The sequence below is a fragment of the Ranitomeya variabilis genome, chromosome 7 (assembly GCF_051348905.1).
Source record: "Ranitomeya variabilis isolate aRanVar5 chromosome 7, aRanVar5.hap1, whole genome shotgun sequence".
Lineage (NCBI taxonomy): Eukaryota > Metazoa > Chordata > Amphibia > Anura > Dendrobatidae > Ranitomeya > Ranitomeya variabilis.
Window position 1 is genome coordinate 4,717,389 of NC_135238.1, and position 18,431 is coordinate 4,735,819.

Below are 18,431 nucleotides of genomic sequence, written 5' to 3' on the forward strand. Positions count from 1 at the left end.
AGCTGACATGAGCTGCACCAGACCTGCGCAGCACCACCAGGAACGTACCAACACTACATCACTGTCAGGAAATATGAAGAATATCTGGTTGTCGCAATTACACTTCTGGAACTTTCCGCAGCATTCCCTGGTACAAGCCCAAAGAAGGCACCAGCCTGCATGTAATCCTGTCTCCCTCTACACAGACCTAATGGGGGAGGTAAAGTACACACGCTGCATCCCCGTACAGCCCCCTCAGTCTGCCTGTGTAATTCTCCCCACTCTCTTCCCCCTCCCTGTCTCTTGTTATGCAGCTGTGTAACCTGAGACCCCCAGTGTGACCAGTTAAATCCGGACTGCCGGAAACAAGTTCCTTTGTCTTTGAAAACGTATATATCCTGGCACCGATTATTGATATAGGTATGAAACTTACATTTTTGGCATTTGCTTCGATAGAGCTACCCACCCTTTAGTTTTCTAGACTCCAGCTTCAGCAGAATCTAAGAAATGGATTCCTACTTAACCGGGTCATACAGCTACCCCATGTTTAGACTTAAATGTAAGCTAACCTCTTGAGAAGACATGTAATACTTTTGTCATCACTTTACGAGCTTTCCAGCTTAAGTTATGACTGATGTGAGTTTGTAACAAGGTTTTGAGTCTCTTTGGAAGACGGGAGTGCACCCATAGCTCCGCCCACTCGGTAAGGTCACGAATCAGAGGGTATAAAATATGGAACCTCATTTTAGGAGTTGTCTTTTGCTAGGGGAACCAGCCAGAAGAGACTGTGCAATCTGACCTGATGATTTGGGGGGATGGTTCCCCTCCCACACCACATGGCAATCATGATATGAGATAACTGTAAGTGTTTTCATCTTAAGGGTATGTGCACACGCTGCGGATTTTGCTGCGGATCCGCAGCGGATTTGACACTGCGGATCCGCAGCAGTTTTCCCAAAGTTTACAGTACCATGTAAACCTATGGGAAAAAAAACCGCTGTGCGCATGCTGCGGAAAAATCCGCGCGGAAACGCAGCGGATTATTTTCCGCAGCATGTCAACTCTTTGTGCGGATTCCGCAGCGGTTTTCAACCAGCACCAATAGGAAAGTGCAGTTGAAAACCCGCAGAGGAATCCGCAGAAGAAACCGCGAAAAAATCCACAGTGAAAACCGCAGTGGTTTTGCACTGCGGATTTTCCAAATCCGCTGCGGAAAAATCCGCAGCAGAATCCGCAACGTGGGCACATACCCTTAATCTCTTTTCATTTGTAATTGTCTGTACATATTGTATTTGTCTCAATCTTTTTAAACTTTTGTAAACACTGCCTATTTCTTTTTGGAGTAAAAGTTATAATAATTACTAGTTAAGTTTTCCTTGCTCTAAAAAGCAGTCCCCAACGTCCTCTGAAGTAAATTACGCTACTGATTGAGTTGGCTGCTGACCCGCTATTAATCATAGCAATCGGAGCTGGTGGCAGCGAAGTGTACTGAGCTTTTGGGGAAACTGGCAGTGACGGACGGCGTTTGATAACTGCATTTCGCGCCTGAGCGGGAGTAGTTATATTGTCCTCGCTACAGTGTGCCCAATAGCCAGTACACAGCAAGGCAGCCTTTCTGGCGACTAATTACCCTAGGTGCAGTACCCTGACTGATCTGAGGATAAGGGGGCGCCAGAGACCTGCAAGTTCCAAACCGGGACTGGGAAGTGGGATATCAATAAATCCCCGATGAAGAACTGGGGGCAACCAAACAAACCCGGTTCATGACAGTCACCAGCTGACAGGAGAGGCACCAGACCCATGTGGCACCACCAGGAACGTACTGACACCGTCACCAGCTGACATGAGCGGCACCAGACCTGCGCGGCACTACTGGGAACGTGCCTACACTACGTCACCAGCTGACATGAGCGGCACCAGACCTGCGCGGCACCACACTGGGAACGTACCTACACTACGTCACCAGCTGACATGAGCGGCACCAGACCTGCGCGGCACCACTGGGAACGTACCTACACTACGTCACCAGCTGACATGAGCGGCACCGGACCACTCCTTTATCAAAAGGTCACTAGTGGGACCGGTCAGAGGCGAGCGGTGGAGCCTCCTCCAGAGAAGATTACCTGAGTAGCTGCAGCAAGCGAGTCCTGGGTCAGCATAGAAACTTTCCGTAAATATCTCCCATAAATCACAGCGACAACAGCGAGTGGAGGGACGATGCTCAGGACAAACATGGCCAGTTGCGGAGAGACGAAAAACTGCGCAGGAGGAGAAGAAAATCATGAGGAACAAAGGAGCAATATCTGTGCATGACTGTAGACGTGTGAGGAGACACAGGAGCGGATTCATGTAATGTTGTATCCAAACGATTTGAAAAAAAACCCCTGTTTTTCCCAGTATGCTGCTTCTCATAGCGGCAATTTTGCATTAACTCTAGATTGTTCTGAAGAGCGATCAGATGAATTTCAGCCCTGCCACAAAATTACCTGATGATATAATATCTGTGACCTTGCTAGCTCAGGAGGAAGTGTGAACAGGGACAAGGCAGCTGATGTCACTGCCAGGCTAACGTAAACTTTTTAAGTGTAGATTGGGTGTTTTAAAAAAGGATAAGGGGCTTCTCTTCCATGGAGGGGATCACTCACAATGTGCGGGGGCTTTTCATCCATGGGGGATCACTCACTATTACATCTAAGATCAAGGACATAAATACAGAACGGGATCTAATCCTCCCCCAAGAACAACTTCTCCCACCATCGGAACTGACGCTATGTGCCCGGACCCCGCACATCTATCCGGACTTATCCCCTCTTTCCTGGATGTCTACGGTGAGCGGTAATTACATATACTGCATACTATACACGTATTATACACTTGCAGGACGTGCGGCCATTACCATCATCCCCACTCCGACAGAAGCCTGCGCTACAGCTCTCAGTCCATCCGATAGATTCTCTGTGATCGATCTGCCAATCAAAACTGTGTCTGCCGACAATCGATTGATCAGCTCCCCGGTACGAGTCTGGTCAAAGAAGCCGACCTCCTGCCTGAGAAGCGAGGAGAAGAGCGAGGAGCGCAGTCTGCGGACGATCCGCTGTCCTGGGGGCAGAAACGTGTCCATTATGGAGACAATGTAACAAATTATGACATGTGATTCATTGTACGGTCACACGCTGGGTGCCAACTCGACGTACGGTCACACTCCGGGCGCCGTCTCATCATACGATCATACATTGGGTGCAGTATCACCGTACGGTCACATACTAGGCGACGTCTCGCCATATGGTCACACACTGGGCGCCGTCTCATCGTACGGTCCCACACCGAGCGCCGTCTCATCAAATGATCACACCCTGGGTGTCATCTCATCGTATGGTCAGACACTATGTGCCGTCTCATCGTACGGTCTCACATTGGGCGCAGTATCATCGTACGGTCACACACTGGCCGCAGTCTCATCGTACGGTCATACACTGGGCACCGTCTCATCATACGGTCACACATTGGATTAAGTATCATCGTACGGTCACACATTGGGCGCAGTATCATCATATGGTCACACACTGGCCGCAGTCTCATCGTACGGTCAGACACTAGGTGCCGTCTCATCGTACGGTCAGACACTAGGTGCCGTCTCATTGTATGGTCTCACATTGGGCGCAGTATCATCGTACGGTCACACACTGGCCGCAGTCTCATCGTACGGTCATACACTGGCACCGTCTCATCATACGGTCACACATTGGCTGAAGTATCAGCGTACGGTCACACACTGGGCACCGTACCATCGTATGGTCACACATTGGGCGCCGTCTCATTGTACGGTCACATACTAGGCGACGTCTCGCCATATGGTCACACACTGGGCGCCGTCTCATCGTACGGTCCCACACTGGCCGCAGTCTCATCGTGCGGTCATACACTGGGCACCGTCTCATCGTGCGGTCATTCACTGGGCACCGTCTCATCGTACGGTCTCACATTGGGCGCAGTATCATCGTACGGTCACACACTGGCCGCAGTCTCATCGTACGGTCATACACTGGGCACCGTCTCATCATACGGTCACACATTGGATGAAGTATCAGCGTACGGTCACACAATGGGCACCGTATCATCGTACGGTCACACATCGGGCGCCGTCTCATGGTACGGTCACACACTGGATGAAGTATCATCGTACGGTCTTACATTGGGCACCATCTCATCGTACGGTCACACTGGGCGGCAGTCTCATCATACGGTCATACACTGGGCGGCAGTCTCATCATACGGTCATACACTGGGCGCCATCTCACCGTACGGTCACACACTGGGCACAGTCTCATCATACTGTCACACACTGGGCACCATCTCATCGTATGGTCAAACATTGGAGGAAGTATCATCACATGGTCATATTCTCAGCACCGTACTTCATACCTGAGGTTTGCATGAGGTAGACGCGAATGCCGTTGGCCGCTGCCCCTAACAGGAAGACCCCGCTCAGTAAGGCACACAGTGATGTAAGGCTGGACGTCAGGTCCTGCGCGGGATTTGAGTAGATCACATCGATCACTTTTCCCAGGAAAAATGGAGCCGACATGGTGATGACACTGGAGACGGTGAGGAAGCCGACCGCGGCTGCAGGAATAAGGCAGAGAATAGGATTAATACTGAAGAGAACACAGATAGCTCTAGTTATCGGGGACTCTCCATAGGGGATCGCCTCGCCACCAGTTGATCATCTTTCCACTGGGGACTGGGGCTATCAGGGAATTGTCTTTGCATTGTACATTGGGGGATTGTCTCGTCTTCATGGATAGTCCAACATTTAATGCTGTAAACCTTTTCGACAAAGGCTACCGCTGCAGGGATCCTCCACGTCAAGGACAGGAACCCAAGCTCTCACCCTCACACGGGCAGCAGCTCTTCCCCAGATTAGGGGGTGGGTGACTGATGACTTTAGGACACAATTAGGGATAATGGAATCAATTGTTGATCATATTTACATGGACAGTGATGGATCCTTCATGAAAGTCATCACCCATGAGATCTGATCTGCCTGTGCTCCATATCTGATGTCCATGTGAAGGTCAGAAGATACGAGGCGCCTGTATACTGGGAGGGAAGCTGCTCGGTGGGGGGCACCAGGCTAGGGGTCTTCTAAGGATTACTGATCTCATCATAAAACTGAGTGTGAACATGGCTGACCAAACAGAATTTATTGCAACTCTTTCCAAAGCTGAAGATATCAGGGAGGAACAAAGATCTGCTCCTAGCAGACGCTGCAGACCACCCTTATCTCCAGAGCCAGGCACAAGCCCGCAAACTACATGCACAGCCTAATAAATGACGAGAATACTGGTCATAAAAAAAAGCAGGATGGAAAAACGAGCGCACATGAAATGTACAAAAATAAATATTCACTGGTAGAACAAAACTGAAAGATTAAAAACAGGTAAAACACAAGTAGCAAAATATAAAGGCAACAAAACAAGAGATGATACATGTAATCAGTACACAATGGAAACTCATGGAAAATGGTACAATAAACATCCACAGGTGAAGGTGTGAATCCCATACAGCTGGATACAGACGGGACAAGACCCCACTAATCGTACAGAGCGGTCATGGACGCCATATAATACCACAGGTGAGAGGGGCCGACCCTGCGTTGTGTGTCCAAGGGGCAAAGCCATACAGAATACACAAATACGGGAAATAGAACCAAAATATAAACAATCAGGTAATAATCAAAAATAGGAGAAAAGCAAAATCTAGTGAGAAGTCACAGCCCACATAGACCAGACAGTGTGATAATAGTAATACACCTTATATAAATCCTTAAGGAGCAACGCAAGTAAAGCGTATCCGACCCAAAGACATGGAAACACTCCCCACGCACATCGCTGGTCAGGCCAGATTAAGCAACTCATTTTTTTCAGTTTCTATTTTATTTCTCCCCACCCCTGATGAAGCTGGCATGACCAGCGAAACGCGCAGGGTATATGTCCACCTACGACTCCGGCAGCTCTGCTTACAATATCACATTGCTATGATCTCACTGCCCGGTGTATGACTGGTACATCACACCCCACATGTATCCTTGTTCTATTATTACCCCATTGGTTATTAAACATATTTGCGTATTTTCTTTGACTTTCCCCCTTGGACACAACATGGGTCGGCCCCTCTTATATGGCGTCTGTGACCGCTCTGTATTAGTAGGGTCTTGTATCCAGCTGTATGGGGGGTTCTCTCTTTATGTTCCTTATTTCACCGTTGTGTCGGCGCCCGGTGATCTCACCCGCGGCCTCCGCTGCTTTATCACCTTTACACCCGACACGTTGCTTTTATCTGACTCTCACACCAGTAAATATTTATTTATGTGCCCCTCGTTTCTGTTCTTCTTTTCTCCTTTTGCCCCCCATCTGCAGAAACAGAGGTCCTGGGGGAAGGCAGATATGGCCACGGAGGGAGATCCCATTGGAGGACACCATGAGGATCCTCCGTCCATCAGTCAAATAATCCAGACACTTCACATAGGAAGGAAAAGGCACAGAAATGTTCAAGAGAGAGATGGATCTCCAGCATTTCATACAGGATGGTAAAGAAGAGGATGACTGCTCTGGACACAGCGCCACTGCTGGGCACAGGTCATGTCTGGTATTGCAGCTCATTACCAGTTAATATAAATAATGCAATACCAGAGGGAACCTGTGAGCAACAGTGGCGCTGTGCCCGGATATTCTGTCAGGCTCTTGCTGTAAGACACACGGGTCACAAAGCTTTCTGTGCAGCTGTAAGGCGGACGCCGCTCCCTCCTCTGACACTGTACACGGGCAATGAATGAGCGAGTACCGCACATTATAGGGGGAGGGGGGAGATGAAGCTTCAGTTTTAAAAGTGCAATAATGTGACATAACAATCAGTTAACAAAACAATGTAACATCTGCAAGAATAACAAAACGCCGGACCCTGGAAGAGAAAGTCCAACACCCCCCATGGAGCGCAGGGTCCGCCGAGGAGGAGACTTTGGAGTTAGTGCAAAGGGCACCACAGAAGAAGACTAACAATGAGGCACTGCTGAGAGACAGGAGCAGCACAGGCCGGATCCTGCCGAGAGACAGGAGCAGCACAGGCCGGATCCTGCCGAGAGACAGAAGCAGCACAGGCCGGATCCTGCCGAGAGACAGGAGCAGCACAGGCCGGATCCTGCCGAGAGACAGGAGCAGCACAGGCCGGATCCTGCCGAGAGACAGGAGCAGCACAGGCCGGATCCTGCCGAGAGACAGGAGCAGCACAGGCCGGATCCTGCCGAGAGACAGGAGCAGCACAGGCCGGATCCTGCCGAGAGACAGGAGCAGCACAGGCCGGATCCTGCCGAGAGACAGGAGCAGCACAGGCCGGATCCTGCCGAGAGACAGGAGCAGCACAGGCCGGATCCTGCCGAGAGACAGGAGCAGCACAGGCCGGATCCTGCCGAGAGACAGGAGCAGCACAGGCCGGATCCTGCCGAGAGACAGGAGCAGCACAGGCCGGATCCTGCCGAGAGACAGGAGCAGCACAGGCCGGATCCTGCCGAGAGACAGGAGCAGCACAGGCCGGATCCTGCCGAGAGACAGGAGCAGCACAGGCCGGATCCTGCCGAGAGACAGGAGCAGCACAGGCCGGATCCTGCCGAGAGACAGGAGCAGCACAGGCCGGATCCTGCCGAGAGACAGGAGCAGCACAGGCCGGATCCTGCCGAGAGACAGGAGCAGCACAGGCCGGATCCTGCTGAGGCCTCAGACACCTCCACAAATCACAGCAGAAAGGTCTCGAACACAACCACGAAAAAGGTCCCCGAGGGCCGAGAACAGGGAGAATCAACGATGAGAGACACTGCACAGTGCCCATGTACACAGAAGAACAGCCAGGATATACAAAGAAGTGGTACTGTGCAGTGTATATATACAGGACGAGAGGAGTGGTACTGTGCAGTGTATATATACAGGACAGGAGGAATGGTACTGTGCAGTGTATATATACAGGACAGGAGGAATGGTACTGTGCAGTGTATATATACAGGATAGGAGGAGTGGTACTGTGCAGTGTATATATACAGGACAGGAGGAGTGGTACTGTGCAGTGTATATATACAGGAGGAGTGGTCCTGTGCGGTGTATATATACAGGAGGAGTGGTACTGTGCAGTGTATATATACAGGAGGAGTGGTACTGTGCAGTGTATATATACAGGACAGGAGGAATGGTACTGTGCAGTGTATATATACAGGACAGGAGGAGTGGTACTGTGCAGTGTATATATACAGGACAGGAGGAGTGGTACTGTGCAGTGTATATATACAGGACAGGAGGAATGGTACTGTGCAGTGTATATATACAGGACAGGAGGAATGGTACTGTGCAGTGTATATATACAGGAGGAGTGGTACTGTGCAGTGTATATATACAGGACAGGAGGAATGGTACTGTGCAGTGTATATATACAGGACAGGAGGAGTGGTACTGTGCAGTGTATATATACAGGACAGGAGGAGTGGTACTGTGCAGTGTATATATACAGGACAGGAGGAGTGGTACTGTGCAGTGTATATATACAGGAGGAGTGGTGCTGTGCGGTGTATATATACAGGAGGAGTGGTACTGTGCAGTGTATATATACAGGAGGAGTGGTACTGTGCAGTGTATATATACAGGACAGGAGGAATGGTACTGTGCAGTGTATATATACAGGACAGGAGGAGTGGTACTGTGCAGTGTATATATACAGGACAGGAGGAGTGGTACTGTGCAGTGTATATATACAGGACAGGAGGAGTGGTACTGTGCAGTGTATATATACAGGAGGAGTGGTCCTGTGCGGTGTATATATACAGGAGGAGTGGTACTGTGCAGTGTATATATACAGGAGGAGTGGTACTGTGCAGTGTATATATACAGGACAGGAGGAATGGTACTGTGCAGTGTATATATACAGGATAGGAGGAGTGGTACTGTGCAGTGTATATATACAGGAGGAGTGGTACTGTGCAGTGTATATATACAGGACAGGAGGAATGGTACTGTGCAGTGTATATATACAGGATAGGAGGAGTGGTACTGTGCAGTGTATATATACAGGACAGGAGGAATGGTACTGTGCAGTGTATATATACAGGACAGGAGGAATGGTACTGTGCAGTGTATATATACAGGACAGGAGGAATGGTACTGTGCAGTGTATATATACAGGACAGGAGGAATGGTACTGTGCAGTGTATATATACAGGATAGGAGGAGTGGTACTGTGCAGTGTATATATACAGGACAGGAGGAATGGTACTGTGCAGTGTATATATACAGGACAGGAGGAGTGGTACTGTGCAGTGTATATATACAGGAGGAGTGGTCCTGTGCGGTGTATATATACAGGAGTGGTACTGTGCAGTGTATATATACAGGAGGAGTGGTACTGTGCAGTGTATATATACAGGAGGAGTGGTACTGTGCAGTGTATATATACAGGACAGGAGGAGTGGTACTGTGCAGTGTAAATATACAGGAGGAGCGGTACTGTGCAGTGTATATATACAGGAGGAGCGGTACTGTGCAGTGTATATATACAGGAGGAGTGGTACTGTGCAGTGTATATATACAGGGGGAGTGGTACTGTGCAGTGTATATATACAGGACAGGAGGAGCGGTACTGTGCAGTGTATATATACAGGAGGAGTGGTACTGTGCAGTGTATATATACAGGACAGGAGGAATGGTACTGTGCAGTGTATATATACAGGACAGGAGGAATGGTACTGTGCAGTGTATATATACAGGATAGGAGGAGTGGTACTGTGCAGTGTATATATACAGGACAGGAGGAATGGTACTGTGCAGTGTATATATACAGGACAGGAGGAATGGTACTGTGCAGTGTATATATACACACAGGAGGAGTGGTACTGTGCAGTGTATATATACAGGATAGGAGGAGTGGTACTGTGCAGTGTATATATACAGGAGGAGTGGTACTGTGCAGTGTATATATACAGGACAGGAGGAATGGTACTGTGCAGTGTATATATACAGGACAGGAGGAATGGTACTGTGCAGTGTATATATACAGGATAGGAGGAGTGGTACTGTGCAGTGTATATATACAGGAGGAGTGGTACTGTGCAGTGTATATATACAGGACAGGAGGAGTGGTACTGTGCAGTGTATATATACAGGACACGAGGAGCGGTACTGTGCAGTGTATATATACAGGACAGGAGGAATGGTACTGTGCAGTGTATATATACAGGACAGGAGGAATGGTACTGTGCAGTGTATATATACAGGATAGGAGGAGTGGTACTGTGCAGTGTATATATACAGGAGGAGTGGTACTGTGCAGTGTATATATACAGGACAGGAGGAATGGTACTGTGCAGTGTATATATACAGGATAGGAGGAGTGGTACTGTGCAGTGTATATATACAGGAGGAGTGGTACTGTGCAGTGTATATATACAGGATAGGAGGAGTGGTACTGTGCAGTGTATATATACAGGACAGGAGGAATGGTACTGTGCAGTGTATATATACAGGACAGGAGGAATGGTACTGTGCAGTGTATATATACAGGACAGGAGGAATGGTACTGTGCAGTGTATATATACAGGATAGGAGGAGTGGTACTGTGCAGTGTATATATACAGGACAGGAGGAATGGTACTGTGCAGTGTATATATACAGGATAGGAGGAGTGGTACTGTGCAGTGTATATATACAGGAGGAGTGGTACTGTGCAGTGTATATATACAGGACAGGAGGAATGGTACTGTGCAGTGTATATATACAGGATAGGAGGAGTGGTACTGTGCAGTGTATATATACAGGACAGGAGGAATGGTACTGTGCAGTGTATATATACAGGACAGGAGGAATGGTACTGTGCAGTGTATATATACAGGACAGGAGGAATGGTACTGTGCAGTGTATATATACAGGACAGGAGGAGTGGTACTGTGCAGTGTATATATACAGGAGGAGTGGTACTGTGCAGTGTATATATACAGGACAGGAGGAATGGTACTGTGCAGTGTATATATACAGGATAGGAGGAGTGGTACTGTGCAGTGTATATATACAGGAGGAGTGGTACTGTGCAGTGTATATATACAGGATAGGAGGAGTGGTACTGTGCAGTGTATATATACAGGACAGGAGGAGTGGTACTGTGCAGTGTATATATACAGGACAGGAGGAATGGTACTGTGCAGTGTATATATACAGGACAGAAGGAGTGGTACTGTGCAGTCTATATATACAGGACAGGAGGAGTGGTACTGTGCAGTGTATATATACAGGACAGGAGGAGTGGTACTGTGCAGTGTATATATACAGGACAGGAGGAGTGGTACTGTGCAGTGTATATATACAGGATAGGAGGAGTGGTACTGTGCAGTGTATATATACAGGATAGGAGGAGTGGTACTGTGCAGTGTATATATACAGGACAGGAGGAGCGGTACTGTGCAGTGTATATATACAGGACAGGAGGAGTGGTACTGTGCAGTGTATATATACAGGGGGAGTGGTACTGTGCAGTGTATATATACAGGAGGAGTGGTACTGTGCAGTGTATATATATATACAGGACAGGAGGAGCGGTACTGTGCAGTGTATATATACAGGACAGGAGGAGCGGTACTGTGCAGTGTATATATACAGGATAGGAGGAGCGGTACTGTGCAGTGTATATATACAGGACAGGAGGAGTGGTACTGTGCAGTGTATATATACAGGATAGGAGTGGTACTGTGCAGTGTATATATACAGGACAGGAGGAGTGGTACTGTGCAGTGTATATATACAGGATAGGAGGAGTGGTACTGTGCAGTATATATATACAGGATAGGAGGAGTGGTACTGTGCAGTGTATATATACAGGAGGAGTGGTACTGTGCAGTGTATATATACAGGATAGGAGGAGTGGTACTGTGCAGTGTATATATACAGGATAGGAGGAGTGGTACTGTGCAGTGTATATATACAGGATAGGAGGAGTGGTACTGTGCAGTGTATATATACAGGATAGGAGGAGTGGTACTGTGCAGTGTATATATACAGGAGGAGTGGTACTGTGCAGTGTATATATACAGGACAGGAGGAGTGGTACTGTGCAGTGTATATATACAGGACAGGAGGAGTGGTACTGTGCAGTGTATATATACAGGATAGGAGGAGTGGTACTGTGCAGTGTATATATACAGGAGGAGTGGTACTGTGCAGTGTATATATACAGGATAGGAGGAGCGGTACTGTGCAGTGTATATATACAGGATAGGAGGAGCGGTACTGTGCAGTGTATATATACAGGACAGGAGGAGTGGTACTGTGCAGTGTATATATACAGGATAGGAGTGGTACTGTGCAGTGTATATATACAGGACAGGAGGAGTGGTACTGTGCAGTGTATATATACAGGATAGGAGGAGTGGTACTGTGCAGTGTATATATACAGGATAGGAGGAGTGGTACTGTGCAGTGTATATATACAGGACAGGAGGAGTGGTACTGTGCAGTGTATATATACAGGACAGGAGGAGTGGTACTGTGCAGTGTATATATACAGGACAGGAGGAGTGGTACTGTGCAGTGTATATATACAGGACAGGAGGAGTGGTACTGTGCAGTGTATATATACAGGATAGGAGGAGTGGTACTGTGCAGTGTATATATACAGGAGGAGTGGTACTGTGCAGTGTATATATACAGGACAGGAGGAATGGTACTGTGCAGTGTATATATACAGGATAGGAGGAGTGGTACTGTGCAGTGTATATATACAGGACAGGAGGAATGGTACTGTGCAGTGTATATATACAGGACAGGAGGAATGGTACTGTGCAGTGTATATATACAGGACAGGAGGAGTGGTACTGTGCAGTGTATATATACAGGACAGGAGGAGTGGTACTGTGCAGTGTATATATACAGGAGGAGTGGTACTGTGCAGTGTATATATACAGGACAGGAGGAATGGTACTGTGCAGTGTATATATACAGGAGGAGTGGTACTGTGCAGTGTATATATACAGGACAGGAGGAATGGTACTGTGCAGTGTATATATACAGGATAGGAGGAGTGGTACTGTGCAGTGTATATATACAGGAGGAGTGGTACTGTGCAGTGTATATATACAGGAGGAGTGGTACTGTGCAGTGTATATATACACAGGAGGAGTGGTACTGTGCAGTGTATATATACAGGACAGGAGGAGTGGTACTGTGCAGTGTATATATACAGGACAGGAGGAGTGGTACTGTGCAGTGTATATATACAGGACAGGAGGAATGGTACTGTGCAGTGTATATATACAGGACAGGAGGAGTGGTACTGTGCAGTCTATATATACAGGACAGGAGGAGTGGTACTGTGCAGTGTATATATACAGGACAGGAGGAGTGGTACTGTGCAGTGTATATATACAGGACAGGAGGAGTGGTACTGTGCAGTGTATATATACAGGATAGGAGGAGTGGTACTGTGCAGTGTATATATACAGGACAGGAGGAGCGGTACTGTGCAGTGTATATATACAGGACAGGAGGAGTGGTACTGTGCAGTGTATATATACAGGGGGAGTGGTACTGTGCAGTGTATATATACAGGAGGAGTGGTACTGTGCAGTGTATATATATATATATACAGGACAGGAGGAGCGGTACTGTGCAGTGTATATATACAGGACAGGAGCAGTGGTACTGTGCAGTGTATATATACAGGACAGGAGGAGTGGTACTGTGCAGTGTATATATACAGGATAGGAGTGGTACTGTGCAGTGTATATATACAGGACAGGAGGAGTGGTACTGTGCAGTGTATATATACAGGATAGGAGGAGTGGTACTGTGCAGTGTATATATACAGGATAGGAGGAGTGGTACTGTGCAGTATATATATACAGGACAGGAGGAGTGGTACTGTGCAGTGTATATATACAGGACAGCAGGAGTGGTACTGTGCAGTGTATATATACAGGAGGAGTGGTACTGTGCAGTGTATATATACAGGACAGGAGGAGTGGTACTGTGCAGTGTATATATACAGGACAGGAGGAGTGGTACTGTGCAGTGTATATATACAGGACAGGAGGAATGGTACTGTGCAGTGTATATATACAGGACAGGAGGAGTGGTACTGTGCAGTGTATATATACAGGACAGGAGGAGTGGTACTGTGCAGTGTATATATACAGGATAGGAGGAGTGGTACTGTGCAGTGTATATATACAGGATAGGAGGAGTGGTACTGTGCAGTGTATATATACAGGACAGGAGGAGTGGTACTGTGCAGTGTATATATACAGGACAGGAGGAGTGGTACTGTGCAGTGTATATATACAGGACAGGAGGAGTGGTACTGTGCAGTGTATATATACAGGACAGGAGGAATGGTACTGTGCAGTGTATATATACAGGACAGGAGGAGTGGTACTGTGCAGTGTATATATACAGGACAGGAGGAGTGGTACTGTGCAGTGTATATATACAGGATAGGAGGAGTGGTACTGTGCAGTGTATATATACAGGATAGGAGGAGTGGTACTGTGCAGTGTATATATACAGGACAGGAGGAGTGGTACTGTGCAGTGTATATATACAGGACAGGAGGAGTGGTACTGTGCAGTGTATATATACAGGATAGGAGGAGTGGTACTGTGCAGTGTATATATACAGGACAGGAGGAGTGGTACTGTGCAGTGTATATATACAGGACAGGAGGAATGGTACTGTGCAGTGTATATATACAGGACAGGAGGAGTGGTACTGTGCAGTGTATATATACAGGATAGGAGGAGTGGTACTGTGCAGTGTATATATACAGGACAGGAGGAGTGGTACTGTGCAGTGTATATATACAGGACAGGAGGAGTGGTACTGTGCAGTGTATATATACAGGACAGGAGGAGTGGTACTGTGCAGTGTATATATACAGGACAGGAGGAGTGGTACTGTGCAGTGTATATATACAGGACAGGAGGAGTGGTACTGTGCAGTGTATATATACAGGATAGGAGGAGTGGTACTGTGCAGTGTATATATACAGGACAGGAGGAGTGGTACTGTGCAGTGTATATATACAGGACAGGAGGAGTGGTACTGTGCAATGTTTATATACAGGAGGAGTGGTACTGTGCAGTGTATATATACAGGATAGGAGGAGTGGTACTGTGCAGTGTATATATACAGGACAGGAGGAGTGGTACTGTGCAGTGTATATATACAGGACAGGAGGAGTGGTACTGTGCAATGTTTATATACTGCTCCAAAAAATAATGGTAACACTAAAATCCCACATCCTAGATATCACTGAATGAAATACTCCAGTTGTTAATCTTTATTCATTACATAGTGGAATGTGTTGAGAACAATAAAACCTAAAAATTATCAACGTAAATCACAACTAATATCCCACGGAGGTCTGGAGTTGAAATGATGCTCAAAATCAAAGTGGTAAATGAAGATACAGGCTGATCCAACTTCAGTGGAAATGCCTCGAGACAAGGAAATGATGCTCAGTAGTGTGTGTGGCCTCCACGTGCCTGTATGACCTCCCTACAATGCAAGAGCATTCTCCTGATGAGGCGGCGGATGGTCTCCTGAGGGATCTCCTCCCAGACCTGGACTAAATCATCCGCCAACCCCTGGACAGTCTGTGGTGCAACGTGACGTTGGTGGATGGTGCGAGACATGATGTCCCAGATGTGTTCAATCGGATTCAGGTCTGGGGAACGGGCGGCCAGTCAATAGCTTCAATGTCTTCATCTTGCAGGAACTGCTGAGACACTCCAGCCACATGAGGTCTGGCATTGTCCTGCATTAGGAGGAACCCAGGGCCAACTGCACCAGCATATGGTCTCACAAGAGGTCTGAGGATCTCATCTCGGTACCTAATGGCAGTCAGGCTACCCCTGGCGAGCACATGGAGGGCTGTGTGGCCCTCCATAGAAATGCCACCCCACACCATTACTGACCCACTGCCAAAGCGGTCATGCTGAAGGATGTTGCAGGCAGCAGATCACGCTCCACAGCGTCTCCAGACTCTGTCACGTCTGTCACATGTGCTCAGTGTGAACCTGCTTTCATCTGTGAAGAGCACAGGGCGCCAATGGCAAATTTACCAATCCTGGTGTTCTGTGGCAAATGCCAAGCGTCCTGCACGGTGTTGGGCTGTGAGCACAACCCCCATCTGTGGACGTCGGGCACTCAGACCATCCTCATGGAGTCGGTTTCTAAGCGATTGTGCAGACACATGCACATTTGTGGCCTGCTGGAGGTCATTTTTCAGGGCTCTGGCAGTGCTCCTCCTGTTCCTCCTTGCACAAAGGCTGAGGTAGCGGTCCTACTGCTGGGTTGTTGCCCTCCTACAGCCCCCTCCACGTCTCCTGGTGTACTAGCCTGTCTTCTGGTAGCGCTTCCAGCCTCTGGACACTACGCTGACAGACACAGCAAACCTTCTTGATACAGCTCGCATTGATGTGCCATCCTGGATGAGCTGCACTACCTGAGCCACTTGTGTGGGTTGTAGAGTCTGTCTCATGCTACCACAAGAGTGAAAGCACAACCAACATTCAAAAGTGACCAAAACATCAGCCTGAACGCATTGGTACCGAGATGTGGTCTGTGGTCCCCACCTGCAGAACCACTCCTTTATTGAGGGGGTCTTGATAATTGCCAATAATTTCCATCTGTTGTCTATTCCATTTGCACAACAGCATGTGACATTGATTGTCAGCAGTGTTGCTTCCTAAGTGGACAGTGTGATTTCACAGAAGTGTGATTTACTTGGAGTTATATTCTGTTGTTCCCTTTATTGTTTTGTGCAGTGTATATATGTGTGTGTGGTGCTGTGCAGTATATATGTGTGTGGTGAAGTGTAGATAATGGGGGCAGTAGAGCAGCAGTGGGGGGGGGTCACGCAATATTTCGGTATCTGGGGACTTTGCTTTATGTCCACAGATGGCAAATATTGATGTTAGATTGTCAGTTTGTAACATGAGTGTAAATATTTACACCCCGTGGTATAAGCACCCCCCTCCCCCGGGTGATGTCGGCCCCTCAGTGACCCCAGTACCTGTCAGCCTCCAGCTCTCCGGTGCGGCGAGGCCCAGTAGCCTCCGGACGTCCTGGTTGGCCGGCCTCCTCTGCGGTGCGGTCTCTTCCCTCCGGACGTCCTGGTTGGCCGGCCTCCTCTGCGGTGCGGTCTCTTCCCTCCGGACGTCCTGGTTGGCCGGCCTCCTCTGCGGTGCGGTCTCTTCCCTCTGGGGGTCCGGCACAGACGCCCCCACTCCCTGGCTGCTGCTGCTACTGAAGCCCCTGGATCTGGCGGATGAGTGACAGGACCAAGCGCTGCCCAGACTGCAGGCTGCGGGGGTGGTCCGGGGGGCAGAGCGCGGGGGTCGGGTCCTGCTGACGGTTCTCTGGAGGTCTCTGCACAAAGTTCTATAGGAACAGGCAGTGGTATAGAGAGGAAGCCGGGAGAGCAGCCATAGCCGGCCCCCGACAGACCCCAGAGGGAGGCAGCGGGCCAGCATGGCGGGGGACAGCATGGAGGCAGCTCTCCCTCAGGTAGGGGACAGAACAGCGGCAGCTCTCCCTCAGACAGGAGCAGGTGACAGCACAGCGGCAGCTCTCCCTCAGGCTGGTGGCAGCTCTCCCTGCGCCCGGTAGCTCTCCCTCAGGCAGGAGCAGGGGACAGTTCTCCCTCAGGCAGGAGCAGGGGACAGTTCTCCCTCAGGCAGGAGCAGGGGACAGTTCTCCCTCAGGCAGGAGCAGGGGACAGTTCTCCCTCAGGCAGGAGCAGGGGACAGTTCTCCCTCAGGCAGGAGCAGGGGACAGTTCTCCCTCAGGCAGGAGCAGGGGACAGTTCTCCCTCAGGCAGGAGCAGGGGACAGTTCTCCCTCAGGCAGGAGCAGGGGACAGTTCTCCCTCAGGCAGGTGCAGGGGACAGCTCTCCCTCAGGCAGGTGACAGCTCCGGTCAGACAGGAGCAGGTGACAGCACGGCGGCAGCTCCGGTGAGGCGCTCGGCAGCACCTGAAGGTCACCCGCTGTGTCCCCTCCGGGCGCCGCGCTCCATGTGCAGTGAGGCCGGTGTCTGTGAGAGGCCCCGTGTGTGCGGCTGCGATAACGCTGCGGCCTCCGCCTCCTCCTCCCCGGGGGTGGGAGCCTCATATCTGCGCCGTCATCGCTGGGGCCGCGGGAGCTCCGAGCCGTCACCTCACCGTAGCCGGAGCCCAGCGCCGGCCCCAACAATCCCCGCCCCCAGACACTGCACGCCCCGCCCCCAGACACTGCACGCCCCGCCCCCCAGAGCAGGGCTTAACCCTCTCCTGACTGCAGGGAGGTCACAGGAACCGGAAACTGCCGCTGAGAGCGCGGTGTCCTCAGGTTAATGCCCCGGTGCTGTCCCCGGTGTGTGTATAGATATATATATA

The 18,431-nt window shown here is 49.3% G+C and overlaps 1 protein-coding gene across 1 annotated transcript in view; it reads right to left on the bottom strand.

Moving 5' to 3' along the window:
* ABCB10 (ATP binding cassette subfamily B member 10) overlaps positions 1-18,142 on the bottom strand; it is a 30,510-nt gene extending 12,368 nt beyond the window's left edge. The window contains exons 1-4 of the mRNA XM_077273715.1: positions 17,071-18,142; positions 4,402-4,602; positions 2,876-3,078; positions 2,103-2,237 (exon numbers count right to left, since the gene is read on the bottom strand). Coding sequence (XP_077129830.1) covers positions 2,103-2,237; positions 2,876-3,078; positions 4,402-4,602; positions 17,071-17,545 — 1,014 coding nt within the window. The 5' untranslated portion in view covers positions 17,546-18,142. The remainder of the gene's footprint in view (positions 1-2,102; positions 2,238-2,875; positions 3,079-4,401; positions 4,603-17,070) is intronic.
* Between the last annotated feature and the right edge of the window lie 289 nt (positions 18,143-18,431).